Source organism: Tympanuchus pallidicinctus, unplaced genomic scaffold (assembly GCF_026119805.1).
Source record: "Tympanuchus pallidicinctus isolate F22 unplaced genomic scaffold, pur_lepc_1.0 scaffold7, whole genome shotgun sequence".
In the NCBI taxonomy this organism is placed as follows: Eukaryota; Metazoa; Chordata; class Aves; order Galliformes; family Phasianidae; genus Tympanuchus; species Tympanuchus pallidicinctus.
In genome coordinates, this window is record NW_026294791.1 from 17,792,636 (window position 1) to 17,807,268 (window position 14,633).

The following is a 14,633-nucleotide window of genomic DNA, read 5'->3' on the forward strand; positions in this document are numbered from 1 at the left end:
TTGTAAGAGTTTTTGATAAGCGTTTAATATTTCTAGAGAAGCTTGTACATTTCAAAACAAATGGATGCAAGTAAACATGGTGCTGATTGTAAACAAATATACACATTTTGCACTGCAAAACAAATCACTTAAATATACGGTCCTCAGCTGCAGTTAAATATCGAAGGTATGAAGTATCTTTAAAAACAGAAGTATGTAGACAGGCTCTGCAATAAAAGTGTATTTTGGGTGTTCCAAGTACTTGCCTGCCATATTTAAGAATGAAATATAGTTACACGATTCTAGCATTTGAACCTGGATAGTAGAATGTGCTGAATAGGTTTAGTCCATTGCAATTTGAATGTCAGGATATTTTAAGTAGATTTCTGTGCAATATTACGTTTGTCAAGTAGGATCAGTAAATACAAGACAGCTTTAGTTCATCTGTTCAGATACATTGGCTTACAGTATTTAATGCTTGGTTGTTAGAAGTGTAATAGTGACAGATGGGTAAGAAGTTAGGGCAACCCAGGCTGAGATCCTTAAACCTTTGTTTTCACTGAAGGTATAAATCAATTAGGATCTTCCATTGCAGTATTTATAAATTTATATGCAATTCAAATTAGCAATGTTTCAAAATTAAAACTGTTAGAGAAGAAGGGGTTGTGCTAACTCACAAGCTTGGCTGTTATTAAAATAAACATAGCCCAGAAAGTGCTGGAAAACTATCTGCAACATCATTTCTTTGAAAGACCTAGAGGAAAACTTATAAGGAATCATGTTTCCTATCAGGGAATACCAGAGAATACACTTGGTTAGAATCACACTTGTTAAATACTATAGCAAAAAAAGCCAGTGCCACTTACTTGGGTTTTCTGGAAGACTACAGGCCAGGAAAAAATCCAGCACTTAATTCAGTGACTGAAGTGCAGTGGTGTTACCATTAAGGTTGAGGCTGCTTAAAGCTCTGTCTTTTCTGAATCAGCTGAAAAGGCATCCAAATAAGGTGTGTTTCTCAAAGAAAATGGATTCAGATAAAACTGTCAGTTCACCCTGATACCTTTACTAATGTCAGTGTAGGACATCTTCATATCCCCCAAACAGTTAAAAGACAATTCTTAATATCCCTGGCTACTATCCTGGAAAATAAGCTGAGGCTGTTGTCACTGCGGCTGGTGGCGATGGCTGGACTTTGGGTAAGTAGGGTTTCAAGTACTCTGTAGAAGAGCAGAAACACGACAGTAACAATAGTATCTCAAATAAGGTCTTGTTTAACTATTTATTATATTACTATATATTATATTATATATTATATTATATATATATATATATAATATATTATATTACTATATATTAACTATTTCCGAACATACCTGAGTTAAGTGTGTTTTGACTAAGCCCTCGTAAAGGAATGCTGTCTTCTTTTTTCTTGAAATACTTGGATTCCAGCCCCAAGTTATTGCCACTGAAATAAAACAAAACGTAGTTAACAGCAAATGTGCAGCACTGGTGGATAGAGGCTCATTCAACAAAAAACTGAAGTAGAACTAGAGTTTTGATGAACTTTATCATTCAGCTGTTAACTATGACTGAGCAAATGAGAACCATCTGCAGCTAGTGGTCTGACTATCAGCTGGTAGCCACAGGCTTGTCACCAGAAGGGACAGACTGATGCAGGACCTCCTCCTGTAAAGCAAGTCTTCGTTTGTTGTGTATGAACCAAGCTTAGTGAGCAGTAAGTTGACTACAACTCGAATTCATAAACATGGGAGTGACAAAAAGCAGCTCAAAGAAAGAGCTTGGTATTGGAAGTGTTTTTACAATTCCAGATACCCACACAAGACAAAGGGCGTTATAAAAGAGGGAAAAAGCAGCTAGAAATGTAATGGATGATACTTACTTTTCCTTATTTGCTGGATGGCCAGTTGCTGCAGTCACTGCCTGAACATCTGAATGCTGATCTATTTTTGAGACCTGTGAGTTAAATTGAATCTGCAGAAACAAAGGAATTGCAGGTTACGTAGAGCTACTCCAGACACGATGGTGCAGCAGCAGCTGGTATTCAGAGAAGGCTTTCTGAGGATTCAGTTCTCCTTACCTTGAACAGCACTGAAGGACAGAAAAGCATGCTGACTAGTAATCATACTGTCCCCTATTAAGCAGGGCTGGGATATACAGTAAGTATTAATGCATTCTGAGAACGATTCAGAAGCAGCAGCTTTGATGCTTTTAAGCTATGACATTCTAAGTCAGACAGACAAGCCCAAATGCCTACCTTTGGGACTGGGCAGTGGGGGCTGGTGTTTTTGTTACGCGCTGGTTCTGCCAGCTTCTGGAAGGCGTAGAAGGGAGAAATGGGATGAGTGATTCCTGAGCTGGGAAAGGAAGGTCGGTCAAGCTGTGGAGAAAGAATGCATTAGTAAGAGAAGAAGAATACATCTGTAAAGGAGAAGAACAATGACTGGAATGCATTTGCTGAACAGTAGCCACATCTGCAAAGTTAACACTTAAACCAGGTTAGTCTTTCTAATGAGAGGGAAAACAAACCTTTTCCAAGAGTCTGTTCTTAAGGAAAACGGTAGCTTTTTAAACTTGTAATATATTTACTATTTTAACTTATGCTGCTATTTTAGCTTATGCTAAAAGAAGTCATATTTAATATATTAACCAATTAGAAGGCATGTATCTGTAAGTCAGACTTTGCTTGACTATACCCTTCCATTACTAAGAAACTCATTAGTTGCTAACAGACAGACATCGTACACACAGGGACAAAACAGTACAGGAAGCATTAAGCTATCTTTGTTCTTAACAAAAATAGACTGAGGTGGGTTTTTTTTTAATTTTGTATTTTCACATTTGTAAATCTCCCTAATAATCCAATCCAAAATAATCCAAACCTAAAATTCACTAATGATTTTTGTATGGATTTCAAAGCATGCACAACACAAACACTGAGGATTTGTTCTGTTTTCATCCCACGCTTTACATTCTCAAAGCTAGCTGTAGCATTGCTAGATGAATTGTAAGAAGTAAGAGCTTCAAAAACAACCCCTCAGGCCAGCATCTCTGCAAGCACTCAAGGGACCATTGCTGTCATAGCAAAACAAACTGCCAATAGCGGATTAGAAGAAAAAAGGCTTTTTCTAGGCCATGCATTTGAAGAAATGAGGAGTGTTATCCGCACTCGTATCTTACCATGCTGTGAGGTGACAGGGCAGTCCTAGCGCCACCGTGCGTGCTGCTGGGAGTCTCCATCTTCTTCACCATCTGAACTTCATTCAGCTGTTTGTTTAGCCACGTGATTACTGAAGAGATGGAAAAAAGGTCAAGCCCTTCCTCACAGAAAAGCAACAGTGTGAGGGAAGTGCGACTCTTCACAACAAAGCAAGCAGACATCTCAGGAAAGTCGCCTTCCATTACTTGTCGGTAGCAGCTTAATCATCATATCATTTCACAGATAAAATACTATCAACATACCGTTTTCATTGGTTTTCAATAACTGCTTACTTTCTTCCAGTTTCTGTATTGTAGTTTCCAGCTGTTCTTGTAACTTGCAAACCTGCAATATCACCATGCTAATTATAAAACCATCAATAAGTGTAGTACTCATTAAAAACTCGAGAAAAATTATCATATAAATAAGAAGAAAAGGATAAGGGAAGTTCTAGAGTTACTTAAAGAAGTTAGAACTCAATTTTATGCAGAATCAGTATGATAGCTCTTCTAAAATAAACTGTTTCTAGCTGGACTTAGGACAAGACTGCAACCAGAGACCTTTCTGACCTTCATTTTGCCATGTTTAAATAAGGAATGGGCCCTAAGCAGGGGAGAAATTCACTCTGTTACTGTTCTGGCCTCCATCACAAACTTTTCCCATGAATATACCTTCTGAAGCCTGTCAGTCCATTTGATACGTTGCTTTGTACCCCCAACAATAGGATTTTAATTTTCTTGCATGTGGATGAATCTCTCTCACAAGTCAGTTTAACATGAAAAAAATGAAATGTTGATTATGCACTTAAACATTAAGTGCATAAGAGTAAATTCTTATGTAAAAAAAAAAAAATTAAGGCCTCATTGCTGTTAACAAATATTTTAAGGGTTTTAAACACACCGACCAGCTGCCCTACGTACAGTAACACGTGCAGGATGCAGGTTAACCTATCGCAGTACCTCCTCCTCTTTCATTCGAAGAGATTGTCCAGCCTCCTGCAGTTCTCTCTGTTCTTTCTGAAGTCTCTCTTCTTTTTCTGCTAATAGTTTCTCTTGTTGAATTGTTACTGTATTTTTCAATTTTAATTTACTCATTAGGGTTTTCAAATCTCCTTGCAACTTCTTGATAATTTCATTAGCCTACAAAAAAAGAGTATTTTCAAAGTAATTCCTGAAAGTGCAAGACAAAGCAAATGAATGGCAGTTCCAACAAACCTTAAGAAGTTCAGCTGACAGTGACTTAATTGTTGTCTCAAGCTTTTCAATATGACTTCGTTTTTTGTCTGTATTCTCCTCCAGTATCGCCTACAAAAGAATTATGAATGTTTTGTAACAATATAAATTCCATATGGATTATGGGACATACACCACTTAGAACTGTAAATAGAACCTCAGCAACTCTTTTACAGTCAGTCTATGATTTTTAGTTAAATTACATAGAGGTCTCTCAATTCACCCACTTTTACAAGCAGTACCACAAAATATTGCAACAGGAGCCGCCTTCATCAAACTGAATCCAGTAGACTTTGGATGCCATAATTCAGCATCTTTAACTGCATTGCAAGCTTCCTTGCTGCACCAGTAGTCTGGTTATCCAGAAACATTGAGAGACCTCAATTAACAAGGTTCTACAGAGCTTTAGAAATAAGGATTCTGAAACTCGAACCTTTTGTTCTTGTGTTGCATCCAGCACTTCTTTTGTTCTAATAACCAGCTGATCTTTGTCTTTGATCTCTTGCTCCAGAACAGCAACCCGGGTCTGTAGCTGGTTAATGAGTTTCTCCTTTTCATGACATTCAGCATCCAGAGTGCTGTTCTCTCGACGCAGTGACACCACCTCCTGCTTGGCTCTTTGACATTCCTAGAATGTTGGGAAGGAATTGGTTAACATTCTTTGGGGAAAAAAATAAGCCGAAAGCAGATCTAAAAAGATATCTATAAATTATAGTTAGCATAAAGTAGAAAAAAGTCACACAATGTTTTCTATTCCAAGCAGAGGCAGGCAGCCTCACTGCTCTCAAAATCATCATCTTGGTGAGGGAAATTAATAAGCCATACATCTTCAACTCCAGAGAGCTTTGCTTTCAGTTCTCTGACGGCAGAGTCTCCTTTGTATCTCCTTTCTGTTAGATCTTTATTGATGACCTCAAGTTCCGAGAGTCTATTCTGCAATTGTTGAATACTTCTCTGGTGCAAACTTTCCAATTCCTTTTTCTGTTGTTCGTGCTGTTGTTGGCACTGAGTTTGTGCCTAGAACGAGAACGGTCATTCAGTGAAACTGAAGATTAAGCTAAGAAACTGCTCACATCAGCATACTGTGAATTCTTTTCCTCTGTCATACCTGGAGAGCTCTTTCCTTCTCAGCTGTCAGCTCTTGTGTGTGTTTGCTTGTCAGAGCAGCAGTGTAAGATGTCCATTCATTTTTCAGTTTGTCCAGTTCTCGGCTCTTCTCTGACAAGCTCTGTTCAACAACCGTTCAGAATTTTAGAAAAAGTGTCACAGATTTTAAGAATGCAGCCTTTCATTTCATTTTCATTACAGTAACCTTCATTTCCAGTTCTATTTTCTTCCAGCTTAGGAGCGATAAAACAATCTGCTGCTGTTCCTAGCGCTGTATCTTGTAGAAGTTTTAAACAAACTGCTCTCGTAGGGAGGGAGAAAAAAACCCAAGGTCATCAGAATTATCTTTTCCTCTTCAATTTCTAATTCTACCTTCCAATTCAGCCATCTGGTAGCCCCAGTTGCACAGAAACTGCAAAGATGAGGTAAGTAAGTATTCCATTACACAAAAAATCTCCACGATAGGAGTTTTAATGGAATTTTTTTCCTGTGTCATGTTGGTCAAAAAGCCAGCTTTGTACTTGTGCAGTCTGACCCACAGCTATCATCATCCTTTCAAAGCATAAATACAAAACCACCACTGAGCTGACTATGAAAAAACAAATCAAAAAGCAGAGCAGCATAATCTGCAAGCCTTCTGATTTAGTTATAACTGTTTCACAATTTCTGCAAATCTGAGGATTTCCACCCATTCACGGAATACACGGACAGTTAAAATGTACATTACCTGTTGAGTGTAGCTCAGTTGTCTGGTAGAATCCTCTTCAGTTTTCCTAAGCTTTTCTTCCAATGTCATTTTGTCTTCCTATGTAAAAGTCAATATCAAGACTAAATCTTAGCTCCCAAAATATCAGTATTCAGCTTCCACTTTATCATCACACAGTGGGTATGTAGCTGCTTAGACACAGTATTTGTGGAAAAAGCATCTTATGAAACAAACTTTGTACTGAATAAGCCATAAGATGTGCATTCAAGAGAAAAAGGCAAGGAAAATATCCTGCATTATGCTTTATTTCAAGCCTCTATAAGGGAACAGAATCTTATAAAGACTTGTTTACAAAGCAGTTCTATTAGTAATAGATAAGTGAAATACTGAGAAGGTAATTGGTTAAGATGGCTTGTTAGGTGCCTATCAACATCACAGCGCAGTGAACCAGGCTGTGAAAGACAACAGTTACAGTAGGAGATTGCTGATTTTGTGTTCAGACGTGCTGTCAACTGCACCAACGCTGTGAGTTGCTGCTCAGAGCCAGCAGCCCTCTGAAGTCCATGGAGCCTCAGAATGACGCGCACACACCCGTGATTTCCTACACTCAGAAGAGGCAGAAAGCTCACAGGGTGGCAGTTCTGCCGTTGATCTGGCACTCAGCACAAGATGATGAAGCATTCAACAGCTGAACAGCACACGTGTCTGTAAAACACCTGATTTTCTGCCAGTTTGACTTACAGCACTTGGTTGAGTGCATATGTAAGATTTTCATTGCTAGAGTGAAATGAACAATTTAATTTTACAACAGGCAGCCAAATAAGTGCATGCAGTGACATACATGAACTGAGTTTAAAAAAACAAACCAAACTACACAGTTCTGTGCGTACTTTTGAAGTAATAAGACTGAAAAAAATATGAAAAACCATTCCTATGTACACATAGCATCAAGGCCTTGTTGCAGCCACGGCAATCTTCACTTTACCTTCAGGCACTTCAAGCAGCTGGCTAAAAATTTCTTTATTTCTGCATCATTTCCTGGTAGGAATTTTAGCGAGAGGTGGGTAAGATGTTTGAAAGGGTTGGTCTCCACTACATTTAAAGAGACAGGTGTGTGATCTAGAACAGATGCTGAAGAAACTAACTGCAGCAAAAACCTGGGGGAAAACAAAAATAACCCAACATGTAACATTTTTGTTACTGAAGCTGTAGATACTACAAGCTGTTTTCAAATAAAATACATTGTTATACATACAATAAAAGGCTGTTGTGTTTGTTTTGAAAAGGACTAAGACATTTAATTCCTATAAATAATTACCAACTGGAATGCTTGTATATTTTATCAAGAGATGAAAAAAAGAGTATTGAACTTCTGAAAACTTTCAGAAGCCCCTCTTAGATTCTCTCCAAAACCAGATCAGGCCTTTCCCAAAGGAAAACAGGCCCCTCACTTTCAGGTATCCTATCAGCCAGTTAAGTTCACACTGCACAGCACTGCAGGAGCTGCCCTAACTACTGAGCCACGTGTGCTGCACTGCACTTCCTCAGCACCCGCACGCCAAACCACATACACAAAGCCCACGACACACAGGAGTGCACCTCAGGTCTGCCCCCTCCCTTTTATATCTGAACACTGAAATGAAAGCAAGAGAAAGTTCTTGTCAGAATGCCTTGTTACTCTGCTCTCCTGCGAAAGAGGACGATCTGTTTGCACTCCTGTCCATTACTGTCCAACACTTCCCAGCACACCAGTGCTGCGTCCCTGCACGTCTGCTAGCTCCAAGTCTGCTAAGGAGGCGATCATCGGGCAGCAACACCACTGCTGAGACTTCTTAACATTCAGGGTCTGTCAGCAACACCCAACCAACTGATGCTTCAGGGAAAGGTTAGATTGTATCCCTGTTCCACTGACAAATCTGATAAACTCAAAACACGTGCACAGAGTAATATGGCACTCTTATTACCCACCTGGGGATATCTTTGTTCTGTTCTTGAATGCATTGTTGAAGCAGATCTATAAACTTCTGTGGGAAAGCGGAGAAATCCACCAACAGACCTTGCTGGGATTTTAAACTACATAAACGGATAGGGGAAAAAATATTAGCAATAAATCCAAATGTTTAATTTCTTTCCTAAAAATAGAATATTTTGTTTACACAAGTAGATTGAACCAATTCTGATCATGTCATAAATGTCTGACGTGTTATTTTCAATCCTGATCACTGAAGAAGTGCAATCCCATCCTCTGCTAATTATTATCCAAGATATTTTTAGCTTCAAGAATTCTTGCAAATGCGCTGCACAAAGGAAAGTTATAACAAGTGTTCCTTCAGCTGCACGTCCTCCTTAAGCACAGGGGCACACGGGGCACCAAAGGACAATGCTTCCCAGATGAGGGGATGCTCAGCTGCTACAGACACCACCTGCCCACTTGCCCGCTTAATTGCGCACCTTCACCACAGATGCAATGAACTCAAAGACTTGCAGAGTGCGTGCAGAAGCCGCACCTTGTGAAATGACTGAATAATGATACGATGAATTCTGCTCATCTGTCTATAAAAACAACTTTTACTTGGAGCCTCACACTGATCACATGCATACATGGTGTGCTATTTTTACAAAGGAAAAAGGACCTCAATCGTTTGCATGTGGTGCCCCAACTAGAATGCAAAAAAAAAAAGAAAAAGAAATATCCAGAAGACAAGGCCTCAAGTCTGTACATCTGTGTTTATGCAAGCATACTTTCCCCTTGGAATAAGAGAGCACACAAACATAACAATCTCTAAGCAGCAGCTGGGTAGACAGAAGAGGCAGGGAGCGAGACGGGATGCGGCTCCGCAGCCGCGCAGGGAGCTGCGTGTCCAGCTCTGACACATCCGCACCACGCTGAGCCGCTCACTGCCCTGCACTGTGCTGTTCCACAAGCAGGAGAGAGCAGCACTGCCAAAATACAGGCAGCAATCCACAAGTGAGAAATGCTAGAAATCAAATTCTAAGACAAATCTTTACATGCTGAAAGCTTTATTTCATTCTTTATGACCATTTCTAAGCACTCACAAACATTACAACTTCACCTGCCTTTGAAAATCTTCCTCAGATATGACAAGGTTATAAAGGAAAAAAGGATCAGCATCATCAGTCAGTCTCACAGCCAAATCCTGAAAAGAGAGTGAAATACGATGTCAAACTCCACGCACCACTCCGTCTGTTCAAATATTGTAAAGCAGAGTTGCACACAGCCTGCTCACTATTACTTTTTAACCAATAGTAAGACAAGAATTGTGACAACTAATTTAGGAGAAAGCATCAACATTTAACATGATCTCCATTTTAAATAAAACTGTGGGGAAAAAGCAACAACTCAGGAAAACTGCTTCTCACAAAAATAACGCAAAAATCATTCAACTTTCAGCAGCAACATTTCAAAATCCTACGTGTCTTCTTATTTTACATAAAGAAAATTATTTGCAAATTATTTGCAGTTTTTCCTCCCATCATTAACAAGTACACAGATCCCATTTGTGAGCGAGCAGTTGATCACAAACACAATCACTCCCATAACTGCCAGCTTGTTAGCTCACACTGCTCCTAGCAATTAGAGACAACACCTTCTGAGCAGCCCATCTATTTGAATACAGAGCTTAGCAAAGCAAACAAAATTGGTACGACTAGAATCTGGCGCACTTATGGGGAACATTGCAGCATTATGCTGCTTAGCTTTTAAAAATGAACTCATCTGTTCACTGGAAATCTACACAGCATTTTGGAAGAGCTGCCTTCTCTGTCAGTATTAGCCTTTCATTCCAAAGCCGGGGCCATAAAAAACACCAGGTACAACCAGTACCTCCCAGGTGCTCAAACCTACATGAAGAATTTAATACGCCCCAACAGAAAGTCAAACAAACAGGAAACTGACCAGCTCCTGCAACGGAGCTGCACTGTGACCATCACTCACACACAGAACAGAAATACATTTCAGTAATTCAGGTACTGCTAACAATAACAGAGCTCTTGGAGCTTTAAAAACAAACTCAGCAATTGCATGTGAGTTAGCAGCTAGAACTGCTGATGGCACACAACCATTTGGACAGGATAAAAACCCTGCTTGGCTTCACGTGCCATGAACTGATCCGAGCACAGGGCATTATCTGCTTAGACTTGCTGTGTGCAAGAGGCTGTCAAGGCTCCTGCTCGTACAAGCTGAGACATGGCACAGAGCTCTTAGCTGAACAGTTTCTTCACAGCATTACCACTGCTGCAATTAGCAAAAGCTTTAACAAATAACAATAAATTGCTGCACTCACACACCAACCTTTCTTCATTAACTCTACCATCAACTAGTGACCGCTCGTAAACATCCTGATAGGTAAAAATAGGTAAAAATACAGTTGAAGTGACAAACGAGACATAAAACAGATTTTATAATCCTCAAGAGTAATCTTATTGCTGACTTCCTAAGACTGTGTTAATTATTATTTCTTATTATTTCTTTCCTGCCCCACTAGACTAATTCCAAGCATTCAAGGACAGCAGCACACACAGTGATACAAAACAAGATGCTGCGCCCACACAGCAGTTGTCATTCTCATTAGACAAGGAGAGGTCTCTGCAAGGATTGCTGGTGCTCTACACCCCAAAATAAGAGCCAGGGCCAGACGTGCCCTTAAGCTCCTCCAAAGGTCCCCATGTGCTTCTAATCTTAAAGTTTCTGAAGAACAGAACTCAAATGACAAACAGACCAACATCTTATTCTGCTTTCCCTTTGCCTATCTGTCCCACCATATAAAGCAATACAGATAAAACAATGCAAAACACAAATACAACTAATCCACAAACCTTTTTATGAACAGGGCTAGAAATTGACAGCAGCTCAATATTCACTCGAACATTTAATCTCCTGCGTACAAAAAGGTGCAACTCGTTAATAAACCAAGGAAACGGCCTTCAAAAGACGAGTACACAGCTAGGCTGCAGGAATCGGGAGGCATTCAGACAGAACCATTTTGGCAGAAACGTCAAGAACTGAGGACTGCCTGAGCTGCCCGGGAGTTACCAGCACAGCTCCTCAGTCAGCTCAGGGCTTTTCGGTTTTGTTTGCAGCTTTGTTGCTCGTTACCCATAAACTTCAAGCAGCAGTGAAAGCTTCTGAGCTTTGAACCTTTTTTCCAAAACCGGCAATTCTGCAAAATCCTGCCTACGTTTACCGCCGCTCGCAGAAGCGCAGCACGGCCGCTGAAGCCCCGATTCCTCGCCGTCGCGCAGCTCCCGCAGAGCGGCCCGGGCTCACCGCGCTACCGGGCGCCTCAGCCGCTCAGCGCTTCAGGCCGGAGCCGCTCCGATCCCGCACGCACAGCGTGTCGCGGCTAAGTCTCACGGCAGGGAAATTCTCTACGTTTCAACACATTTCACGCAAAGTAACCCGCGCATCCGGCCGCGCTCGGGCTGCCGCTCCCTGAGGAGACCCGAACAACCGCCCGCGGTGCGCAGAAGCGATCCGATGGGGTGTCGGGTGTCGGGTGTCGTGCCCGGCCTTGTCCGAGCGCTGCGGGCAGCACCGGGCGCCGAAACGCTCCCGGAGGCGGCGGGAGCGGCGCCGGCAGAAGGCGGGCGGCCGTGGGGCGCCTTGGTGACGAGCTGAACGCCGCCCGGCGGCAGGCCCACGGCTCCGGGCTCGGGCCGCAACCCACGCGTCCCCGCCGCCCCTCAGGCCGTTACTCCGCCGCCCCCAACCCGCTGCCGCTCCGCTCTCTCTAAGAGGTCCGTAAGAGCCGCTCCGACGCCGCGGAACGCCTCCAGGCCCGCTCCCGACGAGCCCTTCCCGTCATCGGCCCCATCGGCGGCGTCGCGGCAGGACGGCGGCCCACGATCGCTAGGACACGACAGAGAGCGAGGAGCGAACAGAGAACTCCTCCAGAAGGGACACGAGAACCTCCCCGCAGCGAGCAGACGACGCCCGGCTACCCCTGGCCCGCCGCTCACCTCTCCTCGCAGCCCTGGCCCCGCGCCTGCACGCAAACCTCGCGGTTGAACAGGAGCTCCGCCGCCATCTTGCGCTTTGAGTTTGGCGCTCGACTCCCGCAGAGGAGGAGCCTTCGAGATGGCGCCCGGCAGCGCGCGCGGGGGGCGGCGGGAAGGAAATGGCGGAGCGGGAGGCGGCCGGCGGCGGCTCGGGCTCCGGGGCTGGCCCGCTGCCGGGGCGGTGCGCCTTCTTCGTGCAGAGGAAGAGGCGCTTCTGCAAGATGGTCCCGGCGCCCGGGAGACGCTTTTGCGGGGAGCACGGGCGGCAGGAGGTACCGCGTGCCGGGGCGAGGGGAGGGGCAGCCCGGGCACCCGGGTCCCGCACGGACGGACCGCCGGCTCGGCCCTGCCGTCAGTTACGGGTCTGGGATCTGCTGGAGCGTTCGGTTCCGGCCCTGTTTCTCCAGACCCCCCTGAATAGATGGTTTGCGATTCTCAGATGTTCCTCAGCAGCTTCTGTGCGACAGGAGCACTGAATGCACGCTGACCTGTTGTTTAAAACTTTCTTAACCAGAAAGAAAATGACAGGAAAAGAATTCCGTGCCCTCTTGATCCGAAACAGTAAGTATATGCAGAATATATATATATATATATATTAAACATCAGAGATCTCACTACAACTGGTGTGACTTGCTTTTCCTTTCTCTTTGGATTTCAGTACCGTGTATGAAGACCAACTACAAAAACATTTAAAAAAATGTAATTCCAGAGAGAAGCCAAAGCCGGTGAGTGTCCGTCAGCTGTGCAGCCCTGCCCATGACAGCCTTGTGCAGCAGCCCCTGCGGTGCCATAGGGAAGGGAAGGCCCAGCGGTTGCAGGCGCTGCGGTCAGCACAGCATGGCAGGAGAGCACTTGTTGATCTGAAATGGAATTCGCTTCTGCTCCCTGTCTGCTGTATCCCCTTCTGCTGTAGTTTGGCATAACTTTTGATCCTCTTAGTTATAAATGAAAACGTGGAATGGATTTTTTCACAAAAAATGTCGTGGTCTCTCGCAGTGCCACAACTCTCATTTTGCCTTGGAAAAACAAAACTAAAAGGCAGCTGTAGATGTTTCCTTGCCTCTGGCGCTCTGCTAACCCAGCCCTGCCAGCTTTGTGCAGGTTAGCAGTGTCATGGAAAGCTTGGCTGACAGATGCAGGCAGTGCTAAAAGAATGAATAGGATAGGATGCCATGTTTCAGCAGCTGTTCCAAGACAACATAGTAACTGCTGCAGTTGTAAAGCTGTGGTCACTGTGACCAGCCTAGAAAGCATTAACAGCTTAGTTCTTATTAACATGTTTAATCTTGTAAAAATGTGCTAGAACAGGAACTTCTGCTGGGGACTCAGGATTAGACTTCAGGAAAATAGGTTTTTTTTCCTTTGGAATCTCTTCTTTTGCAGTGGATTCCTGTTGCTGTGTACAGTATGATGAAAGCACTGAAGAAATTAAGTTTTTGCTTCAGAGTAATAAATAGAATCAGATTGGTTTTCTTTGCTTTTTAAAGGTCTACTTTGTTCAAGATATTAATGCAGGTGTAAAAGAAGTAGCAGAAATACCAGCAAATCAAGTGAGTACATTCATTTGTTCTAAAGCTTTTGCCCTACATAACATACTGCCATTTATGGTATGACTAAAAAACTGGCAAAAAAAAATTCCTGCCTTTGTCTTTTTTCCTTAAAGGTAACTCTCTCTTCCCTATCCAAAGAAGAGCTTGAAAACTTAATTATCAAGTTGAAAAAAGCAAGTAACGGTGAGCTCACCTAATACTAAAAATAATACATTTTGAATAAATATCTCCTTGCTATTTTTGCTGTTAAATATTTATGAAAAGATGAGATGAACTTGATACTGGACAAACCTGAAGTAATTAAGATGTAGGCAATCCTCTAATATCTACCTTTTACTCAGCGGAATAAACCTAGGTTGAAGCAAAGATAGAGCTTTGATCTTTTGTCCATATAGCTACTTTCACTTCCTTCTGTGCTTTTTGTTGTTGTTGTTGTTTTTCGCTCAAAACCCACTACAGATAAAAAAAATATATATTTCTGTTACAAAGTTACAGTGATAGGCTCCCAAAAGGCTATTTTGTTCCTGCCATAATTTGAGCTTGTATCTGAATATGAGTGGCAACATACCTTGAACATGAGTTTTGAAACATACGTGTTGCAAAACCAGAAACACTTCAAACCTATACTGAAAAATTCTGCCTCTGTGTGCAGGTCTGGAACTTGACCTTAAAGAACAAGTACTCTCTCACCAGGCTTTAGAGGAAGCCTTAAATGACCCAAAGAACGGGGACTCTGCTTTCAAACACTTGAAACAACAGGTATGGCTACTGCTACGGATGTCTCTAGAAAGGTGTAACCTTTCTAATGGCTGCATGTGCACAGT

At 42.6% G+C, this 14,633-nt stretch overlaps 2 protein-coding genes across 4 annotated transcripts in view; one reads left to right on the forward strand and one right to left on the reverse strand.

The window, feature by feature from the left end:
- On the reverse strand, window positions 1–12,338 carry SASS6 (SAS-6 centriolar assembly protein). 2 transcript variants are annotated; one of them, XM_052665560.1, is made up of 17 exons: window positions 12,221–12,338; window positions 11,078–11,138; window positions 9,320–9,399; window positions 8,210–8,314; window positions 7,227–7,398; window positions 6,263–6,340; window positions 5,537–5,656; window positions 5,254–5,445; window positions 4,862–5,056; window positions 4,411–4,500; window positions 4,156–4,335; window positions 3,460–3,541; window positions 3,178–3,287; window positions 2,255–2,377; window positions 1,880–1,971; window positions 1,353–1,444; window positions 1–1,196 (listed from the first exon to the last, which is right to left on the reverse strand). In XM_052665560.1, the coding sequence occupies exons 1-17, from the start codon at window positions 12,286–12,288 to the stop codon at window positions 1,114–1,116; spliced, it is 1,923 nt and encodes a 640-aa protein (XP_052521520.1). In that variant the 5' UTR covers window positions 12,289–12,338; the 3' UTR covers window positions 1–1,113. The 2 variants fall into 2 exon arrangements, with proteins under 2 accessions (XP_052521520.1, XP_052521519.1); XM_052665559.1 differs by lacking the exons at window positions 11,078–11,138; window positions 12,221–12,338 and having other exon boundaries at window positions 9,316–9,401.
- Window positions 12,336–14,633, forward strand: part of TRMT13 (tRNA methyltransferase 13 homolog) — a 6,282-nt gene continuing 3,984 nt past the window's right edge. Inside the window, exons 1-6 of one of the 2 annotated variants that reach the window (XM_052665572.1) lie at window positions 12,336–12,531; window positions 12,774–12,820; window positions 12,918–12,984; window positions 13,747–13,809; window positions 13,923–13,992; window positions 14,462–14,568. In XM_052665572.1, coding sequence (XP_052521532.1) covers window positions 12,379–12,531; window positions 12,774–12,820; window positions 12,918–12,984; window positions 13,747–13,809; window positions 13,923–13,992; window positions 14,462–14,568 — 507 coding nt within the window. In that variant the 5' untranslated portion in view covers window positions 12,336–12,378. The remainder of the gene's footprint in view (window positions 12,532–12,773; window positions 12,821–12,917; window positions 12,985–13,746; window positions 13,810–13,922; window positions 13,993–14,461; window positions 14,569–14,633) is intronic. The other variant, XM_052665573.1, reaches the window with a different exon arrangement.